Raw genomic sequence first — 19,447 nt, forward strand, 5'->3', positions numbered from 1 at the left:
CTGAAAGCATCCTATCTTTCTGCCACTTAGCTGCTTTCCTTCTTATGTCATTATCACTGTGAGTAAAGAGAGAGATGGTGAGGAAACAGGTAGAGAACACGTGTTAGAGGATGGGAAGAGGCAAAATAATCACAGTGGGAGATGTTTCTTTTAATCCTTTCTGTAAATACCACTACTTCTCCTGCCTTTCACAAGCGCTGGCTTTCTTTTCCATTGAGGCAGATTAAAACCACTTGGATATTATTTATCGACTGTGTTATATTGGTTTTCTGCATTACATACCTCCTTTAAACACCCCAGTTAAAGGGCCTCCTTTGCTGGTCTGAATATTGTTAACATCAGCACTGACTCTTTAGAAACATGGGCCTGAATGCTTCGAATCAACAAAGGGTAGAGAATGGATCAATTTCTTCCCCCATATTTTTGACTTGGGAACATGGTATGCATGCTCAGTCACTCAGTTGTGTCCGTGTCTGACTCCCTGTGACCCTATAGAACGTAGCCTGCCAGGCTCCTCTGTCCGTGGAATTTCCTGGGCAAGAATACTGGATACTGGAGTGGTTTGCCATTTCCTTCTCCAGGGGATCTTCCTGACTCAGGGATCCGACTGGTGTTTCCTGCGTCTCCTGCATTGGCAGGCAGATTCTTTACCACCTGGGATTCCCTTGGGAACATTAGATTTATTTAAGGATAGTCCTAGTGTGCATGTATGTGTGTATGTTTGTGTATAAAAAGCTATGAAGTATAACGGAATAGCCGCTAGGAGAAGAGGGAGAAAATGAGAAGTAACTGTTCAAGAAGACTCAACTTGGCCCTGAATGTTGATTGTTCAGTCGCCCAGTCATGTCCGACTCTTTGTGGCCCCATGGACTGCAGCACACCAGGCCTCGCTGTCCCTCACCATCTCCCCGAGTTTGCCCAAGTTCATGTTCGTTGCATTGGTGATGCCATCCAGCCGTCTCATTCTCTGAAGCCCTCTCCTTCTGCCCTCCATCTTTCCCAGCATCAGGGACTTTTCCAGTGAGTTAGCTGTTAGCCTCAGGGGACCAAAACACTGCAGCTTCACCTTCAGCTTTAGTCTTTCCAGTGAGTATTCGGGGTTGATTTTGCTTAAGATTGACTGGTTTGATCTCCTTGCTGCCCAAGGGACTCTCAGGAGTTTTCTCCAGCACCAAACCTCCAGTTTGAAGGCATCAGTTCTTTAGCCCTCTTTGGCGTTCTGCTTACAGCCAGCTCTCACAACCATACATGACCACTGGGAAGACTATATATTCTTGGCTGTGTGGACCTTTGTCAGCAGAGTAATGTCTCTACTTTTCAACCCGGGGTCTAGGTTTGTCATAGCTTTCTTGCTGAGAAGCAATTGTCTTCTGATTTCAGTTTGGGCAGTGCAGTGACTTTAGAGACCAAGAAGAGAAAATCTGTCACTGCTTCCACCTTTTCCCCTATTTGTCGTGGAGTAATGTGTCTAGATGCCATGATCTTCGCTTTTTAAAGTATTTAGTTTTAAGCTGCCTCATGAACTCTCCTTCACCCTCATCAAGAGGCCTTTAGTTCCCATTCGCTTTCTGCCATTAGAGAGGTACCGTCTGCATATCTGAGGTTGTTGATGCTTCTCCCACCTGTCTTTTGATTCCAGCTTGTAACTCATCCAGCCCGTCATTTCTGATGATAGGTGTATCATCAGCGTATAGGTTAAATAAGCATGGTGGCGGCAGACAGCCCTGTTGTACTCCTTTCTCAGTCCTGAACAATCAGTTGTTCCATACTAGATTCTAACTGTTGCTTCTTGACTCACACACAGCTTTCTCAGGAGACAGCTAAGGTGGTCTGGTATTCTCATCTCTTTAAGAGCTCTCCACAGTCTGTCGTGATCCACAAAGTCAAAGGCTTTAGCGTAGTTGATGAACCAGAGGTAGATACTTATCTGGAATTCCCTTGCTTTCTCCGTAATCCAGCGAATGTTGGCAATTTGATCTTTGGTTCCTCTGCCTTTTTCAAACCCAGCTTTAAACCAGGTTTGGACTTCGAGACCCAGTCTGGAAGTTCTTGGTTTGTGAAACACTGAAGCCTAGCATGGGAGATTTTAAGCATGACCTCATCAGCTTGGAGGATGAGTGCAACTGTCTGACAGCACATTCTTTAATTCTGCTCTTCTTGGGTGTTGGACCTGAATAACCAAATTTAAAAATAAAGTGCTCATGTTTTCTCTTCCGTGACCACAAGAGGGAGCAATTTAACAGCTGGCTGAAAAGACCAGTACTAATTTCGAGAGACGGAACTGTAAAAATTGTCTCACAATTAGGGAAGGCTGCCGTCACCGACAGGAGCTCACGTGTTACTGACGGGAGGCACACGTGTTATGTATTTGTTTTCGGCGTTGATCATCTAGTCTGGCTTTTGTTTTTACTTGTGGCAGCATATCTTTCTCCCCCCAGCTTTCTTCCATTTGTAGAAAATGAGGAAATCTGCTTTATTTATTCATTTATTTCTTATAAATTCATTATTTATTTCTTATAAATTCATTATTTATTTATTTATTCATTATTCTCTTACTTAGAATAAACTGGGGTCTACCAACGTGTTACATTCGTTTGGAGTTTTCATATAGTCCAGGAGATGTTAGTGGAGAGCTAACTGGTTGATTCATCTATTTCCCATATACTTATTGAGGGATAGGTTAGATGCGGAGGCTATAGCAGTGGTCAAGATAGGTGTGGTCCCCAGTGACATCCCCTAACACTGTCTTCCCTTGAGGGAGTCAGTATGTCCTGTGTGATGTCAGAAGTTCACCGGGAACACTCAGTGACCTTGGGCAAGTTGTTTAATCTTTATGGGTCTATAAAATTAAAGTGTTGAAATAGAGCAGTAGGCAGTAGTTTTCCATCATTTCAAACTCCGCAGTGTTCTCAGTTCATAAGAAGTCTGAAGCCAAATCGGGAGCTGTAAAATTTAACAAATGCAGAGCTCCTGCTCTGGAAGGTTGGGAAAGGAGCAAAGTGACACCTTCTACTCTGGCCCCTCTGTGGCTCTGCAGAGCACCAGCTAGAGATTAGCAGCATCCGACGTCTGGGGCTCCAGACCCTAATAATGAGTGATTCTGTTCAGAGATGGGGAAAGAAGAGACAAATTTTGGTTTTGTGGTAGGCTGGCAGATATAAACAAGATTACTTCAGTCAGTCACCTTCAGAATTGCAAAACAAATGTTGTAAAGAAAACAATAATATATTATACTTTCATTTGACTATGATATTTGGGAAGTAAAATAGGCAAATCATTCTCATAACTCTACCTGTCAACCTGGCACTTCGCACCTTTTTTGAACTGCTAATTGCCTACCCCTTGGGTTATGTTTGGTGAGTGATTTATAAATAATAAGAAAGAAAGCTGAGGTTACCAAGCAGAATGTATAAAATGGCCCCAACAACCAATAAGAGAGACAGAAAAAGATAGGAAGAAAGAAGACATACACCCAAATGTTAACTGAGAGCCAGAATTTGAAATTGTGAAATCATTCTAACTTTCTTGTCCTTTCATCTGTAGGTTCTCTCCATTTTGCAGTAACTTACATCCTTTTATAAACAGAAAGCACCAATTTTTTTTTTTTTTAATGGCTGAGTACTCCTCCCTTGCCACCTCCACCCACCCTCAGAGGTGGGAGAACATGTCCTTGTGCTCAAAGAATAGCATCCAAACTCAGTGATCCTGTCAAACTAGAAAAATGATCAAAGTGTGCAGAACAGAGTTCAATACACAGAAGTGTAGGCCAGCAGGCTTTAGAAGAAAAATCAAACAAAAATAACAGAAAATTATTAGCCTCAGAGAAGTGAATAATTTCCTGTGGTTTGCTTTTCAAATGAAAGGTTCCATAAATTGATTATGACTTTTATCCCAAGGCCAGTTTGTTTTGGAGAATTCAGGACAGGATTTTATGTATCTGTGCTTGGTTGGCAGGTTCATGCACATGCGTATCTACAAGTTTAAAAATCTAGAATTAATTTTTTAAATATTTTTTCAAAATAAGCCCCCTTAGGATATTTTAAAATGGCATTCTGCATATTTTCCAGGATGATTTGAATATTTAATAACATTTGCAAACACACTGAATCTCTTTTAGGAAAGATAGTGAGTACTTAGAAAAATGTCGCCTTCCCAGGTGGTGCTAGTGGTAACGAACCCTCCTGTCAAAACAAGAGACAGAAGAGACACAGGTTTGACCCCTGGGTCAGGAAGATCCCCTGGAGGAGGAAATGGCAACCCCTCCAGTATTCTTGCCTGCAGAAACCCATGGACAGAGGATTCTGGTGGGCCACAGTCCACGGGGTCACAAAGAGTCAGACACAACTGAAGTGACTTAGTATGCACTTAGAAAAATGGATCCATTTTCCGGAGGACTGATGTTTATTTTTAGTTCTAGTTTAACTATTAAGGCAAAGGTTTATAAGAACACATAATAAAAATTTAGAAATCATGTTGGCCTTTTTTTTTCCCTCTTATGGATCAGTGATATTTTCCACAGCTGCATGTTTTCCTTTTAATTGTCCCATCTAACAGCGCTAACGTAGCAGGTAATTTCTTAGTTCTGTCATTCTAAGTGGACATCGGACTCTGGTGCAGAGAAGCTGAAGATTAAGGGAGAGAAGAGTTACAAGTATCATAAAAGGCAACAGACCAGAAGTCTCGGAACCTTTTATTTATTTCACAGAATATTGTCAAAGAGAACAAGTAGAGAGGCATGGAAAACACTGGAGGTTCTAAGGAAAAACAGCCTGGTTGGCAACGCATGATAGAGTGAAGAGCCCAACCACAAAGACAGCTCAGTGAGGGACGACCACTCCCCGGGAGAAAGAATTTTCTCCTAAGACATACCACTGCCTTTTCACTAACAAATGTAGCAAAGTACGTTGTGATGGTTGCCCCAGTCACATAAGGTTCAAGCGTCAGGGCGCACCCTCTGGAGCAGGTCCCAGCTTTTCTGGCCAGGAGCTTCTCATCTGAAGGCAGATCACCCCTACCCCCCCGGCGGGGGATGCTAACCAGGACCCCTGCCTGCCGGTGGCGAGCCAGGGGCGGGGAGGCCACTGTTACGCCTGGAGCCTCTTACGCGCAGCCCTTTGAGGCGCCAGTGAGTGGAAGCTAGCCCCACTCTCTTCCCAGTAGATGTTTTCAAATAGCCTCATGCTGTGTGCCTCTGTGTGTATGTGTTTAATCTTTAGATATGGGATGTTCGGGACTGAATGGTGTCCCCTTCCAGATTTATCTTTTAAAGGCTGAACCCCCTAGGTGGATTGTATTTGGAGAGGGGCCTTCAAAGAGGTAATTAAGGTTAAAGAGGAGCCTGGCAGGCTACTGTCCACGGGTCACAGAAAGTCGGACATGACTGAGCGACTATCACATTACAAGGTTAAAGAGGCCGTAAGGACGTGTGGCCCTCATTTGATAAAACTGGTGCCCTTAAAGCCTAGGAAGAGACATGGGCATATGCACAGAGAAAAGGGGGCACGTGAGAACGACGCGAGAATTCAGCTTTCAGGAAGCCAAGGAGAGAGCCTTCAGGGGAAACCAAGCCTGCCAACACCTTGCACTTGGACTTCTAGCCTCTAGAACTGTGAGATCATAGGGATCTGCTGGTTAAGCCACCCCGTCTGTTACGCTTTTGTCACTGCAGCCCTAGGGGGCTGATCCACGGGGGCGGAAGTGCCACATCTTCCTATTTGAAATCTTTGCTCCAAGGGCGGTCGTCATCCCCCGGCAGGCTCAGCAGATGGCAGTGGTGTCCTGTGAGTTTGCACCGCCAGCTGTCCTGCCAGGCTGTGGCTCCAGCTTAGATCGCCGAAGGGTCAGAGATGTCAGCTTCAAGGCCCTAGGTTCTCATTGGAAATAACAACAACTTTGCATTAAAGTGTCTCGATAAATACTTACCAAACTGGCTGCTAGAGAAGTGCATGGGATACCGTTTAAAAGGAGAAATAAGGAAGAAAATCTTCGGCGTTTGATGTGCCTGCAGTGACTCCCTTTAGTTCAGCAAAGGTTTATTCTATTTTGTGGATTCTTGAGTCTTCGGTTGTGGAGCCTGAACCCTCACCGCAGCTCCCTCGAGGTTGGTGCTTCTGAGGCTGGCTGGCTGCAATTGCTGCTGAGCCTCAGATATTAAAACCGAGGGCAGACTGGTCAGTATCCTCCTGACGTCATGGACACTGCAGTCTCCCAGGTGCATGGTTAGGCTCTTATCTGTACAGTCCGGTCCCAGCGCAGCTACAGAACCCAAACTGTCCTCTGTCCCTTCTGAGACCCTTAGGAATGGAGACTTAACTAATCTGGCAGTTAGGGAGCTGGCACCTCCTCCTGCCCTACGCTTCCTTTAGGGTGCTTCATCACAAATCCATAGCAGGTAAGGACAGTCACACACAGATCCCTTCTCTGTTTATATATACGTTAAAGTTGCCTCATATCTCAGGACTTCAGCGGTCCCATGAATGTCCAAGATAAACATGAGACTACTTGAATACAAAACAAAGTAGTTTATATCTTACTAAGCAAAAAGACCACAAGTAGAAAAATTATCTATGATAAGGCTGCTTGCATTTTAGATTAATATAGGCACTTAAGTTGAGTGAAGTAAATCAGAAAGAAAAACAAATATTGTGTACTAATCGTTATATGTGGAATCTAGAGAAATGGTTCTGATTAACTTGTTTGCAAAGGGGGAATAGAGACACAGACAGAATGAGTGGGTGGGTGCAGTGGGGTCTGAATTGGGAGATTGGATTTATGCGTGTATGCTGCCATGTGTAAAACTGTATAGGGCAGACAGCTCAGCTCGGTGCCGTGTGGTGACCCGTATGGGTGGGATGTAGGGGGGAGTCAGACACACACACACACACACACACACACACAGCTGATTCACTTCATTGTACAGCAGAAACTAATACAACATTGTAAAGCAATTATATTCCAATAAAAACAAGAAGTTGTGAGTTGTGGTTAAATTAAGGAGCTGTGGTCAAAACATATATAAAGGAGAAGCATTATGGAAACGTTTTTCAGACGTTTTAAAGGTATGCCTTGTCTTCCAAAAGATGCTTGTAACTTCACACCCCCTTTCATTTATATGGCTTTGACTAAAGCTTGACTTAGGGACGAACTCCCTAAAAGAGTTCCCTGGGATTCCTGTTCTAGTTTCCTCAGCTGACATTTCCATCTACCTGTTCATTCATGTCAGAAACCCGGAAATCCATCAATCTCTTTTTAACCCATCATTGAGTATTTATGTTTAATAACACACATACCCTTTCCCTCTCCATCACTGGTCGTAGGCCAGACCCTCATCTTCTCATCTCAGTCCTTGTCATGGTGTCCTGATTTGTCTCCCTTTCCTTAGTTTTGATCCATTCATCCAAGTCTTTGCTTCATAATGTTTTGTTTGCATATGTTTGCGTTTCTGATTATGTCATTCTCTTTCTACTAACTGCCAATTGATTTGCCATCATGCAAAGCAAAATAAAGTGCAGACTCTTTTCTTTGTCATAACCATTTTTTATGCTGTCTCATCTGCGTCCAGTCATCTCTGGGTGCTCACTTCTAGCATAGGGTGTAATTCAGTCATGTTATCCCGGCTCCTCTGCCCCCGGCTTGGCAGGCTGTGATATGTCTTGATGCTTTTTCACCTTTTGCCTGGGATCACCTTACTCCCACATTGGCTACCCAGCAAATACTAATTTATTTTCCAAGAGGAAACTCAAGAGAACTCTTCTCTATGAAACCATTCCTGATTCCTATTTTATCTCCCCAGACTATATACTGTACAGAGTTTTATTACACTTATTTGTCCACATGTTGTTTTCCCCTACAGAATCCTGAATTCTTAGGGGGAAAAGACTGCATATCATTCCTCTAAAAACATCCAGAGACTGACACAGCGCTTCACACGTTGAGGAGTATTTTGTAAATGCTTATTTGTAAATGACTATCATTTCCTTTTGCACACAGCATACTATAAACTATACACTGTGTAGTCCTGATTTTACATAGCGTGCAAGTATGATTGAAAACGTGTGTTCTCTAAATGAAACATCTGATACAGCCTCCTCCTTTCTAGTATGATTGGAAAGTGAAGCAGAAACACATGTTTCTCTGAGCATTTTCCTTGGATCATCCTGTAACAGAGCAGTGGATTATCATCTTTCCCCCCACTGTCTCAATACCCCAGTCATTATGAACATGTTTGAAAACCAAGAAAAATGATCCCCACCTCTGATTTTTCCTCAGAGTAAATATAGCTGTATGCGCAAGTACCCAGAAATCCCGGAAGGACTTTTTCCAGTCCTCTTCTTTCAGATCCTTAGTGGGGGCGAGGAAGAGTGAAACTTTCTATCTGCCGATTTTCAGAAGACTAGAGGACAGTGGAGCGGCTTCAAGGCTTGTGAGACGGCCCTGAGGTCTATACTTTGGATTAAGCAGTAGTGCTAAATGCTGAGACTCTGAGGTAACATTCTTGCCATTTGTATCAAATTATAACAACAAAACTGGGCTTCGCAGGTGGTGCTAGTGGTAAGGAACCTGCCTGCCCGTGCAGGAGATGTAAGAGGTGTGGCTTCGATCCCTGGGTTGGGAAGATCCCCTGGAGGAGGGCATGGCAACCCACTCCAGTGTTCTTGCCTGGAGAATCCCCATGGACAGAGGAGCCTGGTGGGCTAAATTCATAGGGTTGCAGAGAGTTGGGCACGACTGAAGCAACTTAGCACGCACACAGGAACAAAAAGGAACTATCGTTTGGTTTCATGATTTCTTGATTTAATCTGAAGTTGGTTCTTATGAGAATTTTTGAAACTTACTGCAAATTGTTGATTGTAGTCGTTTGTAGTCTTAGGTGACACCAATTAGTTATCTGTATGGTGGATACTTTTATGAAAACACTTTAGCCTGATGTGTGCAAAGGGCTTAGTTCCTGGTTCTAACGATGCATTAAGGGATATCGTCTGACAAGCAGATAGTCTAGGTAAGAGGCAGTACAGACGATGCTCTGAACTTGAAAGAAACAGGATAGAGCTTTTATACTTACAGCTGTCCTCTTCTTCAGTTATACATTTCACAACATAACAGGCGTAGATGAACCCTGCCAGCTGAAACAAAATAAAGATGCTTTAGACATGAGGCAAAGGCAACAGTCCTGGACCTCATTGGGGGAATGGCCTTTCAAAGGCAGGCAGTTTTGACTAGATTTGGTGTTCCAAAATGGTTCATCAGACTGGTTCCAGATTCCAGTGTGGAGTCTTGATTCGTATAATGTGCCTTACAAATGATTACATTACTCTGTTTTCCTTTGTTCTGCAGTTACGTATGAGATTTGTTAATTGCCAGGCAATCTACAACAAATTATTTTAGGTCTTGAAAAAGAACTATGGCCATTCATTAATGGATTAACATTTGCATTTGTGCCAATCAACTTCTAATTCACTTTTCATTAGCCCAGAGCCTAAGATTCTAAAATTGGATTCCTGCTGACTAGCAGAAAAATGTTTCAAGGGAAAAATATTGAGGAGATTCCATGGAAAGTTGCATGAACGCTTTGTAAGTAAAACTTGTTTAGACCAGTTTCAGGAACCAAGACCAGGAACACAGCATACCAGGTATAATCAAGATGACGTGCTACAGAAGAGCAACAGGGTAGATAACCAGTATGCTCTGAACTGGGATCGCACACATCAGAGCATCTTTATCGAAACATGTGGCAGAGATCCCTGTCGTCAGGGAAGCCTTTGCTCACTGAAACAAGTGTCTGTGAAGGAGCACAGCAAAGCTCTTGATGTATAGCCCCTCAGATGTCATAGTTTTGTATTCCTTCATATAATTATTGAGTCCAATAATGAACACTGGTGGAAGGAAGGAAACTAATTTCCTGATTTGTGGAAATTTTTTTCCCTCCAAATAATCCAGTCTGGAGGAATCCTAAAAAGCATATGCTCAGGATAGTGATGAACATTATTCACAATGACATTTCAGACAGGCATTGATCCGCTGAGTATTTGGCATCGGGGAAGGGAACCTTGGAAAAAAGGCTACCGTCTTCAGTTAGGAAGCTAAGGTACAGAGCAGAGAGTTGCTGCTGTGAGAAGTCTAATGAACTTGTTTTTCCGTTATCTGACAGATTGCAATATTTCTGGAAGACACGAGTGAAACAGTTTAAGTCACAGGGTACACTGAGAGATTTAATGGGAACTATTTGGAGATAGAGAGAGGTCCAGTTCAAAGGAACTTTAGAAAATCTCTGATTTTAATTTGAGAAGGAAAGCATGTTCTGGCAGATTCTAGTTCTTTTTCAAAGAGAACTGGCACGAGATAAAGCGGTGGTTTTCCCAGCACAGAAGCAGCGACCCTGCTTAAGAGTGAGAAGTGGATGAGGAAAACTTTTGCAGAATATTCTTTACCAGCTTCTGTTTTCAGATCCTGAATGAGAGGAACAGTGGAGCCCCCCTGCCCTCCCACACCAAGTGGGTTATCTAAACTGTTACATATAATAATAGATAGAAAGCATACTGGGGCTTCCCAGATGGTGCTAGTGGTAAAGAACCTGCCTGACAGTGCAGGAGACGTAAGAGACACAGGTCTGATTTCTGGGTTGGAAAGATCCCCTGGACGAGGGCATGGCAACCCACTCTAGTACTCATGCCTGGAGAATCCCATGGACAGAGGGAACCGGTGGGCTACAGTCCATAGGGTTGCAAAGAGTTGGACACGACTGAAGCGACTTGGCATATAGTGCAGATAACATACCACTGATGTTACGTTAGCCCTTAGGTTTTTAAAAAATGTGTTAGAAAAGTTACCAAATAACCATATTTCTCTTTGTGGTTATTGGCAATAAAATTGTGATAATAACAACTATTTCCTTATGTAATGGAATCATCAGAGTTACTGTTTTTATGAGATTTACTTTTCAAGTGCTAGGTACTGTTAAAAAAACCAGTGTGTCCTGTTTGGCTTCAGCAAGGATTTTGATATAACCAAGCAAAATCACACAGTGATTTGAGCATTTTCACGGATAGTGGGGAAAACAGATTATACTAACACTTTTAAATTTTTTATCTACCAGGACCCATGAAAATGCCCTCATCACTGAGTGACCCAGGCCCACTGGCGTTTTGTCGCGGGTGCCGGATCTGACACCTGCTAGGCGAAGAAGCTGTGGGTTTGGTTAGATCCCCTGGGTACTGCCTGTGTCTCCTCTTCTTCCTCTGCAGGGAGGTGTTACCACTGTGGCTAATGCCGTAAATTCATCCATAGTTCCTCTCTTCAGGTTAGAATACTACAGGCAGCATTTTTTTTCCCAATCACAAGCTTTTCTCTTGATTTTCACTCATCACTTAATTACTTTGAAATGAAAATCTAGGTAAAGAGCACAGATGAATTCTGAGATTCAGGGCCAGTGAGTTTAAACTTCTCATTAAAGTGTCACTAGAATCTAGATTATTAAGAGTATTTCTCTCCCAGGATGCAGCCGTGGCACTGTATTGTGCTTACCAGTGAGCTTTTAATTGTATTCAGTTGCATTCTTTAACTATCAGGGGGGCGACTTTGATATAAAAGTAAATCCTGCTGCATTTCATTACAAAAGCTTGCTGATTAAGAGAACTTCAGCTTTTAAATTGGTCACCTCTAAATACAAATGGAAATGAGTTTCCCCCAAATTAGTCAGGATTCATAAACCTCTGTTACCTTTCAATTTTCCTACACTGAATAAATTTCTAATTTAATTTTCACTCCCTCGCAGCAATTTATAAATTTACCTTCTGAAGAGCAGTTTCAAAGGATTTCTTACAGCTCTGAATACTTCCTATAACATGCAACTCTGTTAACTGTGCTCGGGCCACAAAGATGAACCCAGCTGGGTTTCCCAACCTTGGCACCACTGACGTTTTGGGTTGAGTGATTCTTTTTCTGTACCTTATAGGATGTATAACTGCTAACACCCTATGATCAAGACAGTTTGACAATTGAGATAATCCAGAATATCTTGGAGAAGGAACTGGCAACCCACTCCAGTATTCTTGCCTGGAAAGTCCCATGGATAGAGGAGCCTGGAGGTAGTTCATGGGGTCACAAAGAGTCGGATACGACTGAGCGACTAAGTACAAAATGTTTCCAGACCTTTCCATACATCCTTCAAAGGCAAAACTGCCCCTCGTTAGAGCCACTGTTATAGACCCAGTCTAAAGGATCTTGCAGTCTTGTGGCAGGGATACACATATAATTGTAATTCAAAGTAGATTAGGATAAGTGTCAGGAGGAAGGAAGAAAATTGATTGTCTCCTAACTGACAAACAGTAAACTGCCTGCTTTTGCGGTTAGCTCATTAAATCCTCACAACTGCCTTTGGAAGAGTATTATACGTATTTTTGCAGAGGAGTGGTAAAACGGGCCTTGCTTTGCCTGAGTGAGTTCATCAAGCGGGGAACTTACAGCTGTGTTCAAGGAAGAGCCAGTCCTTTCATCTGATGGGTGTGTGTGGACCTCATGTTAAAACAAGGGAAATAAAAGCTGTGTAGGCAGATTAGGGCTATAATCAGAAGGCTTTGAGTATGAATCAAATTGCAATTCTGTGTCATTTTCTACACAATACACTTAAGGAGCGCCCTGTCTTCAACCAAAAATGTATAAAATTTTTTGTGAAATACAAATCCTTCCTAATGTGATATGTTGGTCCCTTTATGGTCTCACTTCTCACCACTCCTTGTCTCAGAACTGACACCGGTATGAAGCTGTTGGCAGTTTGCTGACATACATCGGATGGTTGCCCTCTGCTCTTTAACTCATTAACCCCTTCTACCAACAAAGTGCCCGGCCGCCCTGCACTTTCCTTCTTCCTCGCTCAGTCCTGCACCTTTGAGTAGTTCTGACTCATCCTTTAAGACTGAACGGAAGTGTTGCCTCCCCGAAGAACTGGGAATCCATCCCCTGGGTAGATTGTAAGTGACAGGCTGGCGTTTTTGGAGATAGATCTTGAGAAATGGGGGAGGGGGCTTTGAGAGGGAATAACCAGAGGAAAGGTGAGAACACCTTCCCAGCAGAACTCAGACAGCCTGTGGGATGATGTGGATTTCGTTCAGGGAGGAGCAAGATGGCCCCACTTCCGAGGAGTCTGGGTCATGTGAAGGGGAGTGATGGTGCCCAAAGCAAGAGACAGTGACCGACATTGTCATAGTAGGTCTGAATGCCTGGAATTAAAATTATTTTATTTTGTTCCTTACATAAAGATGGCTGGAATAACAATGGCTAGATACTGGTCATACTGTATTAATGCTAGGCAAACATATAATCATCCTCTTGTAGAAAATAAAAATATTACAGCTGTCTTAGTCTTTGGCATGCAGAGCAGAGCTAAGCCTAAATGTTTTTATTTTTATTCATCTTTTCACCTTGACACATCTAATACGATTTGTTTACTTCTAATTCACCTTATAGGGAATTATATATCATCTTGATATCATTACTGGCTGAAAGGAAATGATACTTTATAACTAAATCAGATTAAAATTCTTTTTTGTATCAACAAACCAAATTATGACTCTCTGTCCCAGCAATTCACTTAGAAGCTAATAGGTAAGTAGAAACTAAAATCTTTGGTAAGTATTTAAAAAGATTTAATTGTAATAATTGACAATGTAACAACTTTAGTGTTTCAAATATTATCTTTTGGACTTTTTTTTTTTTTCAGGAAGTTGTACTAGATGTACTTTTTCCTAACCCTCCCCTCAAGTAGAGCTGAAAACCCTGGACATTATATATGTGTGTGCGCTTAGTCACTCAGTCACGTCCAACTCTTTGTGACCCCATGGACTGTAGTCTGCAAGCCTCCTCTGTCCATGGAGTTCCCCAGGCAGGAATAGCGGATCCTCCTCCAGGGGATCTTTCTGGTCCAGTAACTGAAACCATGTCTCCTGTGGCTCCTGCACTGGCAGACGGATTCTTTTCCATTGAGCCACTGGGAAGCCATATATGTATAAATATATATGAAGCCATATATATATAAACATATAAAACACATGTAGGGAGGCTCTGAGAGGCGGAGAGAAGGCAGACTGACCAGGAATCTTGGGACCCAAGGAAGGACATGGGAGTGAATTTCCTGCCTTTTTTTTTTTTTTTTTTGTCTCATGTATACCATGCTTGGAGCTGAAGAAGCCCACAGCCCAGAAATGCCAATGGACACACATAGGAAAAAAGCCGCAACAGAGGCCTGCTGTCTGACCAAAGGACCAGGGAAGGGAAAGCCTAGCCAGACAAAAAAAATTAAAGACAATAATTTTTTGGGGTCACAAAGAGTCGGACTAACTGAGCGACTGAACTGAACTGAACTGAACTGAACTAAATAGCCCTTCTGTAACTAACAACACAGAAAAAACTATAGCCCCACTGCCCAACCACAGCAGCAAAGAGTGTGGAGCCAAGTCCTTGCCTCTGTTTATGCTGTGATATCTAAGTCAGAAAGGGAGCCTGGACTTTCATCTCTTCCAGGAAGGAGGAAATCCCCCTCTGTAGTGTCTGCAGAGATCACAGAGGGAGTCTGGACTTCTAGCCTCTCTCTGGAGTAAGGAGCACCCCTCGCTGCCCAGCAGTGCCTTGTCAGAGGTGCTTAGTGGGTAACAGGTCTTTCACCAATGCCCAGCAGCAGGGAGGTCAATCCCCTGGCCCATGGTGTCAGATGAAGCCAACTGGGATCAGTAACAAGGCCCTCCTACCCCTCCTAGCTATGGAGGTACCAGTGAAGGCTGAGTGGACAGGAGCTTCCACTATCTCCAAGCCTTAATGAGAAGCCCTTCCTCTCTTGAGTTTCAGTTGAGTTTGAGTGGGGAAGCTGGACTTCTAACCCCTACTCAGAAGTAATGAGTAGGGTGGTATCTCTCCTTCTCCTGCCAAAGTAGCACCAGAGAAAACCAGCTAATCAGAAGGTTTAAGAAAGAAAGATACAGTCTCATAATGTAATACCCAAATGCCCATGTTTCAGTCCAAAATCCCTCACTATAGCAATAAGGATAACGTTCTCAACATGAATGAAAACAGGCGACGGATGGAAGCTAACATAGTGTGACAGAAATGTTAGAATTATCTGGCAGACATTTTAGAGCAAAAAAAGAAAATGCTTGAATGAGAAATTATGAACACACTTGAATGGGGAAAAAAAGTGTCAGCAAAGAAATGGAAGATGTAAAGAAGACCCAGATTGAAAATATAGAACTGAAAAAAAAGAAATATCCAAAATTAAGCTCAGCTGCAGAATGGAGGAGACAGAACTGAAAAAGTGAGCTTGAAGATAGAACAATAGAAATTACCCAATGTAAAAACAAGAGAGAAAAACAGTAGACTAAAAAAAATGGACACAGTCTCATACAGCCATGAGACTGTTAAAAAAGAAATCTAACATTTGTCTCATTGGAGTTCTGAAAGGAAAGAAAAAAAAGAGCCCTACTGAAAAAGTGCTCGAAGAAATAGTGACTGCAAATTTCCCAAATTGGACTTACATAGTCAAGAAGCTGATTGAAGCCCAAATAGGGAAAACCCACAGAAATTCATACCAAGATACACGATGGTCAAAATTTAGAAAACCAACTATAGAAATCTTGGAAGAAGGAAAATGGAAATATTTATGTATAGCTACTTTGGAAAACAGTTTGAAGTTTTCTTAAAAAAACTAAAATGCAACTACAGTATAGCCCAGCAACATACTCCTGGCCGTTTATGCCAGAGAAAGGAAGATGTGTTCACACAATAAACTGTACACGAAAGCGTATAGCAGCTTTATCCATGATAATCCCAACCTGGATGCAATCCCGATGTGCTTCATAGAATGAATTGGCATACCTGTATTATGGAATAGTACTTAGCGGTACAAGAAAGGGACTAGTGATACATGCCTCGACCTGTATAAATTTTCATAGAATTTAGCTGAATGATAAAGCCAACTCCAAAAGTTATATCCTGTGTGATTCCATATAAATAACATTCTTGATGTGACAAAGTCAGAGAAATGGAAAACAAGTTAGTGATTGCCAGGACTAAGGAAGGTGGCGTGTCACAGGGAACGGATGTGACCGTACAAAGGCAATAGGAGGGGTCCTTGACTGTACCTACGTCAGCATCCCGATCATCACTATTGGGCTAAAGGGTACACAAGACCTCTCTGTATTGTTTCATAGAATTACAGTATGTATTTCACTGTTATTTCGCAATATTTCACCACTGTTTTCTAGGCGTTTCTACAATTATTTCACAAAAAGATTAATTTAAAAACACTACATTCTAGGTAACTGTCATTTATGTTAAAAGACCTTTTATGTTATAATTTCTAAGTTTATAAATGTATTTAAACAAGGTGGATGTACTTGTTTTCTTAAGTACAATGACACATTTTAATTCTGATCTCTTAGATCAACATAGAAGTTCACAATCGTTATTTATACTGATACAATATGGAATTATTATTCAACACTCGTTTTTTAGCCTGGGAGTGGAGATGGGAGTAGCAAACACTATTTTTTTTTTTTTTATATTTGCAGTTATCTCATTCTCGACTAGTTCTGTGTTTCATTTAAATTAGATCATCTATTTTTGTTCTGAATTATAACTCAGATGTCATAAGCCCATGCTTTTGGTTCAAACATGACTTTGAACCGAAGGATATTATCCCCTCACAAAATATACCTTTAAGTTGCAAATCATTTTACTTCTTTGCATGTTATTGCATTTAGGTATTTTGATATTACTTTAGCCAAGTATTCTAATATGATATAATTAATGCCAGTGTCATTAATAAAGGTCTTTCGTATGAAATATTTTTTATGTGGACTGGTGTACCGTTTCAGCTGTCCACCAGATTATTCTTATCTTAAACTATTCCAGTGGTTGTGCTGTTAAGCAGCACACTGCAAATTTTCTTTGCTACAGATAATCCAGGTGTAGTTACCAACCTACAGTAACTCACAGAGGATTGCCTTTAGGGCTATTGTGAAAGTTCACAGCCTACTGAGTCAGAAAAGCTTTCCAGAGGATCAGAAACATATCTTAATACCAGCCTTTAGGTATTGTGCCGCAACACCAAGCATGACTGTATTAAACACTTTTTAAAAGATTAAATAAAAGTAGACATACATGCAAACTTGCATTATCTACTTAAGGCTAGGAAATGGACTGAACCAAATGCCAACGCTGGCTTAACCAATAACTCCTGTTCTAAATTGGCCTCTGGAGACTGGTAGATTTCTTCAGGCCAATGTTACCAAAAGGTTACCCGAGTTCAAATGAGTCTAATGTATTAGTAAAGTTGGAAGAGCAGGAGATTCTCAGGCAGGGTAAAAGACCACTAATAAAACTCAAATGTCATCATGGCTAATAACCTCTCTCAAAGTTTAAGTATCACATTAATTTAAAAACTGTATTGAGAGCAGTAGTTCATGCATTCTGTGTATCTGCTAGGCGTGTGTTGCGTGTTGGTCACCCAGTCGTGGCCATCTCTTTGTGATCCCGCGGACTGTAGTTCGTCAGGCTCGTCTGTTTATGCAACTCTCTGGGCAAGAAGGAGCCTGGTGGGCTGCTGTCGATGGGGTTGCACAGAGTCGGACACAACTGAAGTGACTTAGCAGCAGCAGCAGCAGCAGGCAAGAATACTGGAGTGGGTGGCCATTCCCTTCTGCAGGGGATCTTCCCAACCCGGGGATCGAACCTGCGTCTTCTGCATCAGAGGCAGATTCTTTACCGTGGAACCTACAGGGAAGCCCATCTGCCAGGTGGGAGGCGATCAAAGAAATGGCTGGTCTGGTGCAGTAGAACTGCCACCGCACACCTTTAGTTTTTGAAAGAGGACCCACAGTAGGCGTTTGTAACCAAAACTGTTCACTGAAAATAACTGGCATTATATTATACACCTAAAACTAATGCAATATTATGTGTCAGTTGTATCTCAATTTTTTAAAAAAGAAAATGATTGGAAAATGCAAAAGGCTATCAGTAACCCTCTACTATTTTGATAATAAAACTAAGTTTAAGATTGTATACATGTCACATGTAATAGGGACCCTGATTTATTCACAGTGAAGCATTTGAGAAAGTGCAGTGTTGCAGTGCCCTATAAAACATAAAAAATCGACACTGCCCAGAGGCAACTTTGAACAAAAGAAGTACATAATGCTTTTGTGAGCAAATGGTACAAACAGCATCATTTTTTTTTTGCTCAGAGGTAATAGGGGGAACCTACCAACGGCACCCTACTCCAGGACTCTTGCCTGGAAAATCCCGTGGATGGAGGAGCCTGGTAGGCTGCAGTCCATGGGGTTGCTAAGAGTCGGACACGACTGAGCGACTTCACTTTGACTTTTCACTTTCATGTATTGGAGAAGGAAATGGCAACCCACTCCAGTATTCTTGCCTAGAGAATCCCAGGGATGGGGGGGCCTGGTGGGCTGCCGTATATGGGGTCGCACAGAGTTGGACACGACTGAAGTGACTTAGCAGCAGCAGCAGCAAAGCAGAATTAATTGTACAAAAAGTTAGACATATGTAAACATAAATGAGCTCATCTTAGGTTCTGTCAGCATTAGCAGACAAGGATAAAGGTGTTCAGTGTGTGTCACTGAAGGAAGTGTGCTGTTCCAGAGATGACAGTGAGAGTGCAAGGCCAGATTCTTCTGAAGAGACTAGGAGAACTGTACTGAAATAGTGGTTGCAAAAATGACCTGTTTGTTTAAAAAAGGTGCTCAAACTAAATCAACATTTCTTTTCCAGAGGTGCTAGGTTAGAACATAAGGGAAATGCAGAACATATAACGTACTTGGGGCTTCAGCACACATCACACCACGATATTTCAAGAAATCGTGACTAAGATGACGTCATGAGAATATATATGTAAATGTATAGGATGTACGTGAAGACTATACCCTGGATCTGTATCTGGTTTAAGACCTGGACTCTGAAAAGAAGCGTGATGAAGAGATCAGCTTAGAATTGGAGGGCAGTTTCAGTAGCATGCTTCAGGTGTCCCACCTTAAGTCTTAGTCTGTATGTCTTTTTAAAATTCTTGAGAAAGAACAACAAGGATCTAGTGATCAAATTCTGTAATTAGATGCAGCGTTCCTAAACTAGTGGTGTGGTCCTTGGCTAGAGGAAGGGAATACTGTGTAAACAAAGTGTTTTTACAAACAAAGCATGTTTTACACCTCCTGTGTAAAACAAAGCAGGTGAATAACCCTACTTCCTTCTGGTCTTATCAGTCAGAACACTGACAGTGTTTGATGCTGGTACCACAGCTGAAGAGAGATACTCGACAGACTTGTACCCACCCTGTGAAGCGAGACAGTGGGGTGAGAGATGATGAGTAAACATTCCGGCTCATGGAAAGGTCTCTGTGAACATTGTGAGGAGGAGGAGGAGGACGGAGAATTTTCTGTGTAATTTGATG

The 19,447-nt window shown here is 42.1% G+C and overlaps 1 protein-coding gene across 1 annotated transcript in view; it reads right to left on the bottom strand.

Moving 5' to 3' along the window:
* NKAIN2 (sodium/potassium transporting ATPase interacting 2) overlaps nt 1-19,447 on the bottom strand; it is a 1,202,246-nt gene that overhangs the window by 17,443 nt on the left and 1,165,356 nt on the right. The window contains exon 5 of the mRNA XM_069599113.1: nt 9,062-9,122. Within this exon, the coding sequence (XP_069455214.1) occupies nt 9,062-9,122 (61 nt within the window). The remainder of the gene's footprint in view (nt 1-9,061; nt 9,123-19,447) is intronic.

The sequence above is a fragment of the Ovis canadensis genome, chromosome 8 (genome assembly GCF_042477335.2).
Source record: "Ovis canadensis isolate MfBH-ARS-UI-01 breed Bighorn chromosome 8, ARS-UI_OviCan_v2, whole genome shotgun sequence".
Taxonomy (NCBI): domain Eukaryota; kingdom Metazoa; phylum Chordata; class Mammalia; order Artiodactyla; family Bovidae; genus Ovis; species Ovis canadensis.